Below are 18,152 nucleotides of genomic sequence, written 5' to 3' on the forward strand. Positions count from 1 at the left end.
TGTTTACCATGAAATTAAACCCCAGTGAATCACACAGCAGTCCCCTCTGACATAGTGATTCTATTGTTGAGTGCCAGTTCAGGGATCAGCAGCATCAGTGCAGAGAACCCTCCAGTGCACGACCCTGCTGCATGGATGATCCCTCAGTACAGAGGGTTCAAGAAGATCACTATATTGTTGACTCCTTGCACCCCCTGTCCCCATTGGTGACTGCCTCAGCTCTTGGCTGGGATTCCTGTTTGCAGGATGATAACATCAGCTGGGCACAACCGCACCCACTTCTATTGCTTGGCCCCACTAGTGTTACTGACTAGTCAATGCTGTAGAAAACTGCATGCAATCTGTGCTGTTCCTTTATCTATTCATGCTGCTGATTCTCTCAGAAGTTGGCCCACTTTCTCAATGGAGGAGCTTGCTTGTTCACAATACTGCACCAGGATGATGCACAGGAGCTGGCTTTGGGAGACACAAGAAGGAGCTTGTGAAAACTTGCCTGTGACATCAGAAGTCTCTGCAATGCTGTAGCTTTCCAATGCTGCTGCTCTTTGGCATGCTGTCAGTGACAGAGAAGTACACTGCAGCCCAACCCACTGTCACCTTCTCCCACTTGGTTCCGTTGGGCCATCCTGGTGAGTTGTTCCCTCCCACTCTACTGTATGGATAATGACAAACGGGAGCAGCACCTTTCCTGTGTGAACCCTCTCCCAAGAATTAGGTCTCCTTTTATCCTCAATGGACAAAAGAGAGCAGGGTAATGCTGACGTCCATCACCAGTGCCAGCTGCCCATTCTCAAATGAAGCTTCATGCACCAATGCTGCTGGGTCCTTCACACTACATCTCTGTGGCTGACTCTTTTAGCCACTTTGAGCCATGCCTTTTGCTTGGCTTGATAACGTTCTCCCAGTGCACCCTGGAAGAGAACCTTCATCTTCTGCCTCATAGGCAGGAGGACCTCAAGATCAACAGCTATAAAGTAACGGGGTCAGACAGGGCTCTGTATCTCCTCCTTTCATCTTACTTCCAAGTTTCTACCTTAATAAAGGCTGCACTCCAGAGTCCCTTCTTCCATCCCACACTCGCTGCTACTAATTGGTTGTCCAACCTGCCTTCCAGCCAATTAGCAGCCCAGCTCTGTGAAAATCCTGGGCTTTGACAACTTTTTCCACTTTCTCTGGCACGGGGTAGGGGCAAGTTTGTGTTGGTGGTGGTGGAAAGTTAAAATCCAGAGATGGTTACAGTATCAGGTTTCTAACCCTAAAACATGGTCCAGTATCAGAGTGCAGATACTTGGTTTATGCTGGGTATGTCTCACATGGACATTAGTGTCACTTGAGGCCTTAAGGTATATCCTTTCTGAGACATGATTTCTATCATCTTCCACCTTTCCATCAGTGTCCATGGTGATGCACTCTGCCTATCTTACTTGCCTCGCCCACTCCTTCCTTCTTCAACACACAAAGATATCCAAACCTACTCTTTCCATAACAATTATCTTATGCTCTACATATACCTGAAGAGCATAACTTCACACATGGAATCAGATGATGAGTACATCCATCTCTTTTTGGAGGAAGGCAGTCCTCAGTAAAGAGAAATGGCCAGGACTCGTGTAAATCCATGACATTGTATAATCTGACAGTGTCTGAGGAGCAGACATTGCAGGTTCATAGCTGGGGCTCAGGGTGGGTGACAGGCAATGTAGTTCAGAATTTGTGCAACATTTTTTTTCTAATACTCATCCTATTAACCCACAAATGCAATCTGACCCATGTACATTAAAAGCTCCATACCAACCATCTGATGGACATTTTCCTTTTTTTTTGATGGAGAGTGGCAGTATATTCCTGCTTTCACATATAAATGCAATAGGAAAACCATTTCTCGGTTCCAATCCCAAATATTCAAAAAACTTGAGTATCTGCATGATTAAACTCAAGACAGCCAATTAACAGGTCCCTTCTGGATCACCATCCAATTAAGGACAAATATGAACTGCACAGACAGGAGCTCCATTGGGAATATTCACGGCTCTAGACTGCAGGCAGGGCTACTGGAAAAGGGTGATGCCACTGTAGGTAGGGCACTGCAAGAGCATGGGTGGAGATACCCTGTACAGACATTTGAATGCTCAGAAATAGACTGGAGCCAGTGCTGCCCTGCCATCATTATGGAAGGGAAACCCTTCCAGAAAATGGCCAGTAATTGAAGCTTAGCTCTTTGAAATCCACAATTTTAGGAAAGGAGTTAGAAGGAAAAAAAGTCTTGCTGGCCATCAGAAGCCATCTTCAGCCAGCCACTGGACTTCAGCCTCAGTAGGATCATGGTGATCAAAGTCGCATCATAAATCTGCCACAAATACTAACTTTACAATTGGCTAACCACCATTGCTAGAGGAGAGAGCTGGGGAATGACCAGTGCTATTCCAGCACCTCATGTGACAAGGTGGATTGAAAGTAAAAAGATGTCAGGGAGCCATCTACCATAACATTTTCTGAAGTTAATTTCTGAAATGATTCATCATTAGGGTTTTTAAGTGAGTAGTTTGACACAGCACAAAGTGGAATGCACAGATTGCGAATGAGCAAGAAGAAGGGGAATAGATGCAGGAAGTGCAGACAGCACCTGGTCAGATGGTCAAAGCTATTAGGCCAGAAAGCCAGATCTCAGGAGTTTTCAGAGTTTATAGACTTCCTGAAATGGCATCCTTAACAACTTACATTATCTAGTGTTCTTACACACTGCAATTTGAGTGCGGAATTGTGCTGGGAACAATAGCTGTTTGAAGGCCATTTAAAGCTGAGCTCCTCAGGGTGGAAGTGTCTGTATTTGATTCCATCTCTCCTGAATGTTTAGTCTGATGCCATACAATCTGTCTTAGATGAGGTAGTTGTGGTTTTGATTAAATGCAATGAGAGGTTATTATTGACTTTTCCAAAGTTATTGCATTAAGAAGGACTGCCCATCCATAGATTGACAAGCAGTGGAAGTCAGAAGATGGCGAAAATTAAATCTAGCAGTGGATGATTTTGGTTCTCACAGGAGCAACATATTAATGCCCCCGCTGCACTCCATTCGACTCCTCCTCTATCCCTGGAATGCTGATGATTTGGAATAGTGTAGGTTAGATAGGCTTCAGATTGGCCCTCAATGTTATGCCGACCTGTGAAACCAAAGGGCCTGTACTGCACTGTAATGTTCTATGTACTATGCTCGATGATTTAACAGGAACAAGAAAGCACATGGAGACCAAGTTTGCAAAGATTGAGACCAACTAGATTTCAGAATAGTGATGTCAGCCATCTAACATGTATCAATGCGAATTATATAGAGTCATAGAATCATACAGCATGGAAACAGACCCTTTGGTCCAACCCGTCCAAGCCGATCAGATATCTTGCTTGCTCCTGGTCCTCCAAACCTTTCTTATTCATGTATTTATGTGAGTGTTATTTTAAACGTTGTAATTCTGTCCGCATCCAGCACTTTCTCAGGAATTTCATTCCACACGTGAACCATCCTCTGCGTAAAAGGTTTGCCCCCATGACTTTTTAAAGTCTTTCTTCTCTCACCTTCAAGACATGCTCCCTAGTTTTGAGATCTCCCAGCCTATGAAAAAGACAACTGCCATTAATCCTATGTATACCCCTCATAATTTTATAAACCTCTATAAGGTCACCTCTCAACTTCCTATGTTAAGGAGAAATACCCAGAAAGATAGTTCAGCACAACTCACTCTTGCTAACTTGCTAGCAGGTACCAGTATCGGATGGACTTGTCTTCTCATTAAATAATTAATTAGATATTAGATGACATATTAGATGCTGCATTTAGTTTCCCACATGAAGCTCAGATAACAAATGGGCTGTGCAAGGATATGGGGCTGGAAATTCACTTCAGGAGTTAATGAAATTAAATATAAGGTGTTCCATGTAACAGACAGCTGATTCGATACCGCCTATTTTGCATCAGTACCTGAGAGAAATTTCTACCATGCAGTCTTGCTGGCCGACAAGTCAAGCAGGTTTACAAATATATAAGTTTATCATTAATCACAGAAGATGGGGCAAGTGGTGAGAGGACTGGAAATGGGAACTGTTTCTAAAGGTAAGTCTACCAAGTGGTCTTGTGTCTGACAGAAATGTCTGTATCACCGTACAGATTCCAGACCAGACAGTCATGTACCTTTAAGATATTACAACAGGTGGCATTCCAGTATAACCATACTCACTTCTGTCAATCTCTGTATGTGATGGAGTCAGTGTAGTGTGTTCAGTCAGTTACCTATGTGTGTGTAATGTACAGCAATATCAGTTACCTCTGGATCCAGACTAGATATGTCTAGGTATCTGCAGAGTTAATGTTGTTAATAAACTTCAAGACACCTATCTTTCTTATTAAGAAAACAAATTTCTGGGGTACATATTTTGTGAACTAAAAATAGAAAACTACAAAGTACATCATGGCAGTGGTAAATGAGCACCAGAAGTGAATTAGTGAAAAGTGGATGCTAAAGGCTGAAAAGGTGACAGCAGTGTGTCAGTTGTGGAAAGTTTTTTTTTGGCAAGTCATAGAGGTGTGTGGCATGGAAACATATTCATCCAGCAGTCTGAATTCAAAACTGAAATTATAATCACAACCAAAACTAAAGTGATACAACTGAAACTAAAGGCTAAAAGGCTGAAGCATAGTGGGTATTGCACCAAACATGAGAAGCGATTGCTGGTCAAATTTTTAACAATTGGAGTTTAAAAGGACAGCATCAATGTAAGAAAGAGACACTACAACGTAAAGCGATAGAAAAAATATTTTCTATGCTATAGAGGCCATACCTGCATTCAGATTCATTTGGTTTATCAAATTCTTCTTTAAATTGGCACAAAAATATAAAAAGATGTGTGTGATATCATCGCTACTTCTTTCTTGTCACAAACAACACCCACGGCCACAAGCCTGCATCTTTTAAAGGAGCAGAAATGTTTAAAGCAACAGTAATAAAAGGATCAGAGAAGCTAACAACAAAAATGGAAAAGCACTGCATTGCAAAACAGATTGTTACACCGAAAGTTTGGAGAACATAAAGCTGCACAAATAAGATAAAAAGCATTTAGTGTTGATTAAAAGTAAGGAATTTGATTTCACTGAGGTTAATTTAGTTAAAAGGATTGCAAGTTTCCACATCCATCAAATCCTTCAGAAAAGCAATTCTTCATTAACCCAAATATTCCACTGACTCTACAAGAAGGACACGAGTTTGAAGCAATTGTAGCCAGCCAGCATCTGCAAGTGCTTGCCTCTGAAAGAACTATTGCAGTCATCAACAGGTTCTGTAGAACATCCAAATCTCATGTGCAGTATAGCTTGTCTCTCTCACCAAAAGAGTGTCCAGCATATTATGACATATGCAAGCTACATTCACAAGACGACCTTGGGCCAAAGCATGTAGGAAGTCCAATAGCTTGGAGAAAGTAGAACAGAATGCCCCACAGCAGCATGTGAAGAAGAGCCAACCACGGAACAATGCCAAAGAGCCTTCCAAAATTCTGTTCATGGCATGGAAACATGTCAACAACGTCCAAAGAGCAATCACAATGTCACAGCATGCAGACTCCTGCCAGACATTTGTTCAATTTGACACACCACATGGGCACAGTCAGAAAAGCTGAAGCCCTTACCTCCACTCAAGTGGTATACCCAAAAAGCAATGGATAACATGCAGCATATGCCAAAATAGATACTGGTGCCAGTGCAAAGATAATTTCATTACGCATTAACAAGAGATGTTAACTAATAGAAGACAGAATTGGGATAAAGGGGGCATTTTCAGGATGGTAATGCGTAATTAATGCTGAGATCACCATTATTTATAATACACATTAATGACTTGCGTGACAGAATTGAATGTACTATCACCAAGTTTGCTGATACCATCAAATAGATGGGGAGGCAATTAATGAGGATGACAGAGAGAAACTACAGAGGGATTAAATAAATTGGCATAATCTTAACAGAAGCAATATAATGTGGGAATTGAGAGATTATGCATGTTGGCAGAAAAAAAACAAAAGAGCTGAATATTATTTACATGGAGAAATACTGCAGAAAGCTGGATTTGTGGGTCCCCTTCCATGATTTGCAAAAATGCTTGCATCCTAGTTCAGTAGCTAATAGGGAAGGCAAATGTACCACGGGCCTTTATTTCAAAGGGAATGGAGTACAAAACAAGGAGGTTTGCTAAAATTTTACAAGGAAGTCATCAAAACCATAGCTGGAGTGCAATGAATCATTTCAGTCCCCTTATCTAACGAAAGATACATAGGCATTGGAGGTAGTCCAGAGAAGGTTCACTAGGTTAAATCCAGTTATAGAGGGACTGCCTTATGAGAAGAGGTTGAGTATTTTGGACTTGTACTCTTTGGAGTTTACAAGAATGAGAGGAGATAATTACTAAAACATAAGATTGTTAAGGGGCTTGACAGAGTAGATTCAGCGATGTTGTTGCTCCTTATGGAGAATCTAGGACTGGGAGGGGCATAATCTCCCTGTAAGGCCTCACCCATTTTATACAGAGATATGGAAGATTTTCCTGTCAGAGGATAGTTATTCCATGGGGATCTTTACAATCAGGAGCTGTTGAGGCTGGGTCATTCAGTATATTCAAGTCAGAGATTGATTTTCAATTAGTAAGAGAATTAAGGGTGATAGGGACAAGCAGGAAAGTGGAGTGAAAGATTATCTGATCAGCCATGATCTTATTGAATGGTGCAACAGATTCAATGGACCAAATGGCCTACTTTTGCTCCTATATCTTATGATCTCATGGCCTTCTTTCCAAACTGCATTTCATCAACCACCTGTCACACAAGATGTCAACTCAAATACCAAAGACATTGTGCCAGCCAATAACACACCTCAATGACAAGTGATACAAATCCATTCATAACAGCAGATAGCGCATCATAGAGTGAAGCTATACAGCCAAGTTGTACAGAGAAAGTATATTTACATGCATTCTTGTGCATTTTCATCAGAAAAGAATTTGTATTCTTTAAAGATAAAACAAGGGATTTTATATTGATGCATAGATTCTGGACCAGACAGGCCTGTACCTTTTAGGCACTTGCATAACATGTGATAATCTAACACAAAGATATCCACTTTTTCTTCAGTCACTCACTCTGTGGAGTCAGTGTGTTTGGTCAGTCAGTTGTGTAAATTAAGAACACCAGACACTAGATTTAGTGGAATTTTGTAGATGCCTGAGTGACATGAGATATAGTGAGATATGTGTCAGAATCGAGCAAGATGGTTGGTGAGGCTTATCTTGACGCTAATATTATCCCACCCCATCTTTTAAGCTTTTCATAAGCGGCATGGCAAGATTCTACCTTGACAGCAGTGAGTGCCATTTGACCGATATTAACATAAGTTGAAATCCTTGTTGATGACCCAACTTGCATCATTAATAATCAGGTTGCAATCTTACAAACTTGCCCAACAAATGAGACATTAGACAAACCTGACATGGAAACAATAGCAGGTGTTTGGTGGATTGAGCTCAGTGCTTGCTTCAAATGACTTCCATGTTGGACACTGCACACCAACATCTCAGACCATGCTCAATGGACATTGGCAATACTCAGCCCACATCAATGGACACGGGCATTTGACATATGCCAGCCTCTAGAAACCTTCATGGCACATTCCGCTCTACTTACAGGATGCTTCTGCATTTGAAGGCTGCACCACAGTCTAACAACTCTCATTTTAATGTTGCTACAAGGACACTGTTCTCAGGGACACACCCAGCTAATGGAGGCTGCATTTCTGAGCTGTTCACTTGCTGTCATAATGTTCATTTAATCTGTATCCACCTGGATGCTCACAGCATCCTTGCCTTACATTGTCTTGTCTTGTCTTGCCATTTTGCATTTTGTCCCCTCAAAAAAGATACCAGGCTCATACTATTATTATTTTGCTTTGCCACTTAGTGTAGACAGCCAGCGGTCAGAGGCTTGTCAAGTTGTCAGCAGAGCTCAGTCAAGACCAGGGGTGACCTTCACTCAGGGAATCCTGCACAGTAAGTCAGCCTCCAGAAGGCAGCCTCCAATATCAGTCTACGTCCTACTCAAGGAAGTCAAGTCAGGAATCTTTCCTCCTAAGAGATGAGTAGCCAAATGATGGGCTGCAAACCATGCTCCTGGTATGAGAGAGAGGCATGTATTATGGAAGATGAAAATGGATTGCACAGCTATTAATTGCCAGTTGTGGATGTTTCCGAAGCATTTGAACTGGCAGGTCAGAGGCCATGGAAGGTTAATGGTGTTGGAGTCGGACTGAATGAGGACACGTGGGGCAGATGTTGACAGAAATAATGAGAATGATAGAGCATGAGCCTTGGTGGGAGATGGGTACAGTGAAAGAGTAAGGGTGAGGAATCAAAGAGAAGATGGTGGATTGGGGAAAGTAATCAGCCTTTCTACAGTGTTGGCTGTTTCTCCAGAGCCTGAGATTAATTTTACACTGGTGGCAATCTCATACCAGGCGTAGTCTGGTGTTGTGGTCTTGATTGTCAGTCCTGTGGACCGAGGGATGTCCCAACTATGCACCAGCCAATCCAGCTCAAGGATTCTGCCCACAAATCAAGGCACTGACTTCCCATCTGTTATGTCCAGGGCCACTATCAGGAAACAGGCAGGGCAACTCCAGACTGACAGGGCTTGCCAGAATTTTAAAGATGGTGCTTGGATCAGAGATGTTGGTCAGTTCCAGGATAATCAGTGAGTGAAACAGAGATTGTTTCAAGAATGGCATGTGGTAAGATGGGGCAGAAATTGGATGTGATACCTACCATCAGGGAGGGAACAGAAATCAATATGATGAGATTGATAAGGTTAGGGAAGAAAATGCACTCAACCTCATAGTGAAAATCTCTCCAACAAAATCAACACAACTTGAATTAGCCAAAAAACTGTAAGATGCAGACTTATGTGGGTAAGTCTGTGATGTTGTAGCCACATATACAGATAGTGTTGTCAATAAATGCCGTGATATCTGACTGAACAACAATTCTGTGGTATGTATCATATGGATTGACATACAGATTGTTCTGCTATAATATGTGTTTTGTTAATGCGAATTCGCTGTAATCCAATTGACGAATTGGGGGTATTGTTTCTAAAGTACGAACGTTTGAAATGTGTGTTAGCTGTAACACAATTACATCACCAACACTTTAAACGCTGTTTCCGAAGCACCATTTTTCTATAATGTTGCATTTGCACAAGAACACAACCATCGCAATATAGAAGAACCACCTGCACAGAAAACTTCAAAGGACATGAGGTCCATCCTGGAGATTGTTTGCCGCAGCCACATCCACATCATCTTTTTCTAAGGCTTTTAATTTATACCTGGATTTTGTTTTCATCTATTGTGTAGATAACACAACAATCTATGAGCTCCTGGTTGTAGGGAAGGCCATCTCCTGACTTAGCAAAACAATGGGCAATGTCGTGACATGCTGTTCTTGTTGCAGCCACAGTTCTCCTTGCAGTACGATCCAACATTCAGGTGGATATTAGGTTGTAAATGTTTCTCATTGAGTTGCAGTTGTCGCCCCTAATTCAAATGGAACCAGCCTTCTCCAATGACACTCCCATTCCTTGACATTTAAACAGGCTTCTGCTTCACTCTCTTCTTTCTTCATGAACATCTATAAAAATATGCCGTAGAAGACTATTGTTCTGTTAATTAAGGGGTTTTGAGGTAAAAAAGTTTCCCAACTTTCCTAAAAAAACTTTGTCAGTGTCTCTATTGCAATAAGTATCTCAAAAAACTGTTCATCATATGATGACTGAAAATCGATCTCTGCACCTTTTGACAGATGTCTCTTTAAACTTGTAGGTATTTGGAGTCATGGAATTGCTTTAATGAGGATCGTCTGCACTTGGTCAGTGAATAATGGAAAAAGTGTAAATATGGCTACAGTCAATAGTATCTTTTCAGGATCCTTTAAATTAAATGAATTTGTACTTCAAACACAGTGGAGCAGCTGCAACCACCCAACTCTCGGGCCCACAGTTGGCAGTCTGTTAAATACAAATGGGGCAGATGCCTGACATGAGGACTTTTCCTCCATATTGTACCCCCAGAAATAGGTAAGGGTGTCTTAAGGCTTAAGACTAACAGACTCAAGGTGCTACATGAAGGGAAATTGATTCCATTCAATCAGAGTCAATTGATGAGACCATGAAGGGAAACGCAGAATAATTGATTATTTGTTGTGTTTATTATAGGTATGAGTCAAGGCTGAGGAATCTTGCTCATTGCCAGTTTTACAATTGACTACCATTTCCTTCTTTTAATGATTTTACTATTCCCTCAAATAACCTACCTTAGTTTTATGTAATATACATAAAGTAGTACTATAACAGTCAAATTGCTGCTTTCACAAGACAGCAAAATATCAAGTTTTGGTCTTACACTCTTCACTATTTAATTAAATTATAATCTCTTTCTAATTTTACGGTACTTTCTCATGAGGTCGAATTCATTCATTGTCACTTCTTTAGATATGAGCTAATGCAAATTCCTCAGATTTAAGGAATTTAACAGAAAATAATAAAGAATTCCAGAATAATTTCATTTAATTAATAGTTAAACCTAATTTATTGCACTTTAATAGGAGAATTGTACAACTAAACTTTAATCAAATTGATGAACTGACAGGATAGACTAGAAACCCAATGCTCCTTGTTAAACATCTGCCAATTGTTAGAGATCCATTGGTGCCATAAATCACATTGTTCTATTAAACCAAAGTGATAAACCTAACACACATCTATTTGGTAAAGTAAAAATCGAGCTGTGTGTGTATTAGAACAGCACATAGATCACAGAGCAACATCTTACTGCCAGCTGATAGACCACAGTGTAAGTCTGCATTACATTAACATCTCCACGTATTAATCTCATGACCCTGCTAAATTAGTATTCATTCTGCTGTGGTTACTATCACTTGCATGTACTGTATTTTGTTGAAATAATTGAATACCAGTGTCCATTCATTTTCTTATTTGTCACATTTCTGTTTATGAAAATTCTGAATGCATACAGAAACCTGTCACTGTTGATGGCAACCTGTTTGTAACAGTCACTTAGCATAGAACAAGACACAGTGTCTTTAAAGAAATTAAATATTTGATAAAAGGAATTATCATGTTAGTATAAAATATGAAAATATCTGTCAAGATAGAGTCTGGACATTGAGCACCTTGAACTCCATAGATCTACAGCTCTATGTGTTGCAGAAGTGCAGCAGAATGGCTAAAGATTAAGATGGTGCCCATTCACTCTGATACCTGGTACTGCATTGTTTTCCAAAAAATGCATTAAAAGGGTCCACACACTGAAAGAAACCACATAGAGTCATAGAGTCATTCAGCACAGAAATAGACCCTTCAGATCAACTCATCCATGTCAACCAGATATCTCAATCTGACCTAGTCTCATTTGTCAATATTTGGCCCATATCCCTCTAAATCCTTCCTGTTCGTATACAAATCCAGATGCCCTTTAAATGTTGTAATTGTATCAGCCTCCACCACTTCTTCTGGCAGCTCATTCCATACACTCTCTGTGTGAGAAAGCTACCCCTCAGGGTACTTTTTAAATCATTCCCCTCTCATCTTCAACTTATGCCCCGTAGTTTTGGACTCCTCTACCCTCGGAATAAGACCTTTGCAATTCACTCTATCCACGCCCTTCATGATTTTATAAACCTCTATAGGTCACCCCAAAATCTCTGACGCTCCAGGAATAAAAGTCCCAGCTTAATCAGCCTCTCCATATAACCCTCCAGTCCTGGCAACATCCTTGAAAATCTTTTCTGCACCCTTTCATGTTTAACAACACCCTTCCTATAGAAGGGTTACTGGAATTGTACGCAGTATTCCAAGCGTGGCCTATATAGCTGTTTTATGACACGTGAAAAGAAAACTTGGGGAGTGCATATGTAAAACCTGTCACCCAGCAAGTAGCCTAACACTAGACAGCCAGTAGATAGAAAGAATGTCTTGATGGTTGGCACTGGAAAAGTTGAAATGACTATGATCAGAAAAGTGGATCTAATTGAGGAGCAGAATAACTTCCTATTCACATGCATGGATCCTGGGACATACCATGCAGGGTCATTTGTACTCAATCAATTATTCCTTGCACTCTTACTCCATGGAGAAAGAGTTGGAATCAATTTTCCTGGAGTACCAAAACTTGAGGATGTCCCTGATGCTGCAGATTACAAACCATGTTATGTCATCTAAGTAATTTGTTGCAGACTGAAATGATCCTTTCCCACTGAAAATCAGGGCTACGGTGACTTAGAGATCTACAATTTAGGGCTATCTGTACTCTAGTGTGGAGCTTCAATTGACTATGCAATGAGTGGAACAGTTCTGTATTTGCTTCACTTATAAAAAGAGGGTGCCGGATGCATTGCTCCTCTGTGTGGTTGCGACCTAGCAGCTGGTCCCCGAAGACAGAAAGCATATTGGGTTGCCCTAATTCTCTCCTGCAACTTTCTTCTTCCAGTCATTGCTGGATTGAATGGCGATGGATTAGGGTTGAGAAGTCAAGTGGTCAGCACATGCTCCTAATTCATATGTCTGTATGACTTACCCTCGCTGGGGTAACTAATCCTCATTTTCTAGATCAAATGATAAACTCAGCAGAACTCCAGTGACAGCAGCAACTGCATCAAACTATAATGACAGAACAATACTACATGTTCAGAATGTAGTGAAAAGACATTTTAATGCAATATTCCTCCAGCTAAAACAATCAAATGCTGGTCTAACAATCTCCAGAGCGACTTAAAATCATTCTCCAAAGGATGCGCTTTGATGAAGTGGGAAATTCCCTTAACTGGTACGTGATGGCAGCATCCGATCTGTTTACGTATAACTTATCAAACAGATCCAAAAATTAACTAGCATAAATACATTTCAGAAATTGGTTTGATTAGTCAAAGCAACCTCATTTTAATATTGTTTTGGCTCTGCACTAATCTAAGGCGGGTCTTTGAGGCAGCGAAGGAGCACTTGAGGAATGTAATGTTGGGCTTGCTTCCTGTGCATAAAATAAAAAAGCAAAATACTACAAATGCTATAAGTCTTAAATAAAAGCAGTAAGTGCTGGAAAGACTCAACAGGTCCTTGGAGAGAGGAACGGTTTGAGTTGAATTCGTACTTTTATTCACAATAGCACGTGGCACTGATTTAGTAGTAGCCCAGATATTACTATCCTCGGACTTACATTTTAAACACCTATCTAGTTTCCTATACCTGTATTCTCTCTGCAGAACCTCATCCCTTTCCTTCTATGAGTCTACATCCAGGTTGCAGCAAGCAAAAAAAATGAGCAACAACAGTAAACAGACACACATAATCAAACACGGAACAATGGAATGCCATAACTATAATTCTATTAGTTTTAAAATAGTGATGGAAAAGAATAGATCAGATCTAAAAGTTGAAGTTCTAAATTGGAGGAAGGCTAATTTTGATGGTATTATGCAAGAACTTTCAAAAGCTGATTGTGGCAAATGTTCGCAGGTAAAGGGACGGCTGGAAAATGGGAAGACTTCAGAAATGAGCTAACGAGAGTCCAGAGACAGAATATTCCTGTCAGGGTGAAAGGAAAGGCTGGTAGGCATAGGGAATGCTGGATGACTAAAAAAATTGAGGATTTGGTTAAGAATAAAAAGCAAGCATATGAGAGATATAGACAGGATAGATCGAGTGAATCCTTAGAAGAGTGTAAAGGCAGTAGGAGTATACTTAAGAGGAAAATCAGGAGGGCAAAAAGGGGACATGAGACAGTTTTGGCAAATAGAGTTAAGGAGAATCCAAAGGGTTTTTGCAAATACATTAAAGACAAAAAGGTAACTAGGGAGAGAATAGGGTCCCTCAAAAATCAGCAAGGCGGCCTTTGTGTGGAGCTGCAGGAGATGGGGGGGTTTTAAATGAGTATTTTGCATCAGTATTTACTGTGGAAAAGGACATGGAAGATATAGAATGTAGGGAAATAGACAGTGACATCTTAAAAAATGTGCATATTACAGAGGAGGAAGTGCTGGATGTCTTGAAACATATAAAAGTGGATAAATCCCCAGGACCTGATCAGGTGTACCCTAGAACTTTGTGGGAAGGGAAGGAAGTGATTGCTTGGCCCCTAGCTGAGATATTTTTATCATTGACAGTCAGAGGTGAGGTGCTGGAACACTGGAGGTTGGCTAACGTGGTGCCAATGTTTAAGAAGGATGGCAAGGACAAGCCAGGGAAGTTTAGAACAGTGAGCCGGTTGTCAGTGATGGGGAAAACCCTGAGGGACAGGATTACTTAGAGTGTGGAAACAGGCCCTTTGGCCCAACAAGTCCACACCGACCCGCCGAAGCGCACCCACCCAGACCCATTCCCCTACATTTACCCTCGCACACTACAGGCAATTTAGCATGGTCAATTCACCTAACCTGCACATTTTTGGATCGTGGGAGGAAACCGGAGCACCCGGAGGAAACCCACGCAGACACCGGGAGAATGTGCAAACTCCACACAGTCAGTCGCCTGAGGCGGGAATTGAACCCGGGTCTCTGGCGCTGTGAGGCAGCAGTGCTAACCACTGTACCACTCTACCACCGTGCCACCCACCAGGATGTACCTGTTTTTGGAAAGGCAAGGACTGACTTGGGATAGTCAACATGGCTTTGTACATGGGAAATCATGTCTCACAAACTTGATTGAGTTTTTGAAGAAGTAACAAAGAGATTTGATGATAGCAGATCAGAGGATGTAATCTATATGGACTTCAGTAAGGTGTTCAACAAGGTTCCCCATGGGACACTGGTTAGCAAGGTTAGATCTCATGGAATACAGGGAGAACTAGCCATTTGGATACAGAACTGGCTCAAAGGTAGAAGACAGAGGGTGGTGGTGGAGAGTTGTTTTTCAGATTGGAGGCCTGTGACCAGTGGAGTGCCACAAGGATCGGTGCTGAGTCCACTACTTTTTGTCATTTACATAAATGATTTGAATGTGAGCATAAGAAGTATAGTTAGTAAGTTTGCAGATGACACCAAAATTGGAGGAGTAGTGGACAATGAAGAAGGTTACCTCAGATTACAACAGGTTCTTGATCAGATGGGCCAATGGGCTGAGAGGTGGCAGATGGAGTTTAATTCAGATAAATGTGAAGTGCTGCATTTTGTGAAAGCAAATCAGAGCAGGACTTATACACTTAATGGTAAGGTCCTAAGGAGTGTTGCTGAACAAAGAGACCTTGGAGTGGAGGTTCATAGATCCTTGAAAGTGGATTTGCAGGTGGATAGGATAGTGAAGAAGGCAGTTGGTATGCTTTCCTTTATCAGTCAGGTTATTGAGTACAGGAGTTGGGAGGCCATGTTGTGGCTGTCCAGAACATTGGTTAGGCCACTTTTGGAATATTGCGTGCAATTCTGGTCTCCTTCCTATCGGAAAGATGTTGTGAAATTTGAAAGGGTTCAGAAAAGATTTACAAAGATGTTGCCTGGGTTGGAGAATTTGAGCTATAGGGAGAGGCTGAAGAGGCTGAGCTGTTTTCCCTGGAGCGTCGGAGGCTGAGGGGTGACCTTATAGTGGTTTTCAAAATTATGAGGAGCATGGATAGGATAAATAAACAAAGTCTTTTGCCTGGGGTGGGGAAGTCCAGAATTAGAGGGCATAGGTTTAGTGGGAGAGGGGAAAGATATAAAAGAGACTAAGGGACAACTTTTTCACACATAGGATGGTACATGTATGGAATGAGCTGCCAGAGGAAGTGGTGGAGGCTAGTACAATTGCAACATTTAAAAGGTAAAAATCACACAACACCAGGTTATAGTCCAACAGGTTCAATTGGGAGCACAATAGCGTTCGGAGTGCCGCTCTTTCATCAGGTGATCAGCCACAATCACTTGATATCGGAGCGGTGCTCAAAAAGCTAGTGCTTCTAATTAAACCTGTTGGACTATAATCTGGTGTTGTGTGATTTTTAACTTTGTACACCCCAGTCCAACACCGGCATCTCCAAATCATAACATTTAAAAGGCACCTAGATGGGTTTATGAATAGGAAGGGTTTGGAGGGATATGGTCCGGGTGCTGGCAGGTGGGACTAGATTGAGTTGGGATATCTGGTCGGCATGGACGAGTTGGAGCGAAGGGTCTGTTTCCATGCTGTACATCTCTATGACTCTATGCCTTAGAACAGACGTAAGATAATAATGTGATGGGTTTTATGCCTTTGAAAGTGGGCGGACTGCACAAAAGGGAAGGGGTGGAATAAGGTAGAAAAGATTTAATGGCAATTGAACAAAAGGGAGTGATAATGGTTGTCTGTAGTGAATGTGAATGGAAGAACAATGAATGGCTACATCCATAGCAAAAACATGTGAAATAAGATTTAAGACCAACACATGGCAGTCATATTGATGAACTTAGTTGAGTCCAAAAGGCTGTAAACTATCAAATTGAAAGACAATGTGCTGACCTTCAAGTTTGTGTTGAGCTTAACAGCAATTCAATGATAGAAATGTGAGCCAAGAGCAAGGTGGTGAATTAAAATAGCAAGCAACTGGAGGGATAGGTTCTGCGAAGTGGTCACCCAATCTATGTTTCATCCCCCAAAAATAAAGGAGTGCCTTTGTGAGCAGCAAATACAGTTCACCAAATTGAAATAAGTAACTGTAGGTTGTTCCTTCACCTGGAAGCAGTACTGAGGCCTTGGATGCTAAGAAAAGGGTAGGTGTTACACCTTCAGTTGTTATATGGATGGGTGTGCCAAATTGTTGAGGGTGCATCAGGATGTCTTGGAGGGAACAGTTCTTTCAGAAGGGGAGGAGGAGGAGAAGTGTTTGGCAGTGGCATCAAGCTCAGTGGCAGAAATGGTAGACAATGATCTTCTGAATGTAGAAGCTGGTGGGGTAGAAAGTGAAGACAGAGAAAGCTTTATCACAGTGTGGGAAGAGAAGGAAGGGAAGACTGAGTACAGATCAATAGTAAATGGATCAGACACTATTAAAGGCTTTGTCAACCACTGCTGGGATGAATCTTTGGTCAAAGGTTTACTGCTGTGGAAGCTAAAATAATCAGAACAAATATAATGGAAATAAAGAAACTGGGAGAATGGATTGGACTCTTTATAGTGAGAAGGGTCTGAGGTTGTTGTGATAGCTGTGGGTTTTGGTGGATTTACAATGGATATTATAAACTATGACTGAGACTTGGCTAAAGGATAGGCAGGATCAGTAGCTCAATAATCCAAGTCATGGGTTATTTAGGGGAGATAGAGAAGGCAATAGAAGAAGAAGGTAGGGCTGTAATGTTGATCAAGGAACCAGTTAGAGCAGACAGGAGGGATGATGTTTGGAAGGATCATCAAATGAAGTTTTATGTGTAGAGGTAAAAAGCACAAAAGGGGCAAAAACGCTGTTAAGTGTGGACCACATGCTCCCAAACAGTCAGGAAAAGATAAAGGATAAATTATGTAATCAAATTTCAGAGAAATCTAAGAAGCATAAGGAAGTAATAGCTCAGATTTTAACTTCCCAAATATTAACTGGGACAGAAGGGGTTCAGAAAAGACTTACAAGGATGTTGCCAGATTTGGAGGGCTTGAGCCATAGGGAGAGGATGAATAGACAGGGGCTATTTTCCTTGGAGCATTGGAGGCTAAGGGGCAACCTTACAGAGGTTTATAAAATCATGAAGGGCATGGATAGGGAATAGTCAAGGTCATTTCCCCAGGTTAGGGGAGTCTAAAACTAGAGGGCATAGGTTTAAAGTAAGAGGAGAAAGATTTAAGAGGGAGCTGAGGGGCAGCTCTTTCATGCAGAGGGTGATGCGTGTATGGAATGAGCTGCCAGAGGAAGTGGTGGAGGCTGGTACAACTTTTTAACATTTAAAAGGCATCTGGATGGGTATATGAATAGAAAGTGTTTCAAAGAATATGGGCCAAGTGCTGGAAAATGGGACTAGATTAATTTAGGATATCTAGTCAGTGTGGACAAGTTGAACTGAAGAGTTTGTTTCCATGCTGTACATCTCTATGACTCTGTGACTAGATGTGTAAGGTAGGATGAG

The 18,152-nt window shown here is 41.4% G+C and overlaps 1 protein-coding gene across 1 annotated transcript in view; it reads left to right on the top strand.

Annotated features, from left to right (window-relative positions):
• The window catches only part of ush2a (Usher syndrome 2A (autosomal recessive, mild)), a 929,735-nt gene that overhangs the window by 863,035 nt on the left and 48,548 nt on the right, over positions 1–18,152 (top strand). The window contains 1 exon segment of the mRNA XM_072580162.1: positions 7,990–8,078. Coding sequence (XP_072436263.1) covers positions 7,990–8,078 — 89 coding nt within the window.

Source organism: Chiloscyllium punctatum, chromosome 11 (assembly GCF_047496795.1).
Source record: "Chiloscyllium punctatum isolate Juve2018m chromosome 11, sChiPun1.3, whole genome shotgun sequence".
Classification (NCBI taxonomy): domain Eukaryota; kingdom Metazoa; phylum Chordata; class Chondrichthyes; order Orectolobiformes; family Hemiscylliidae; genus Chiloscyllium; species Chiloscyllium punctatum.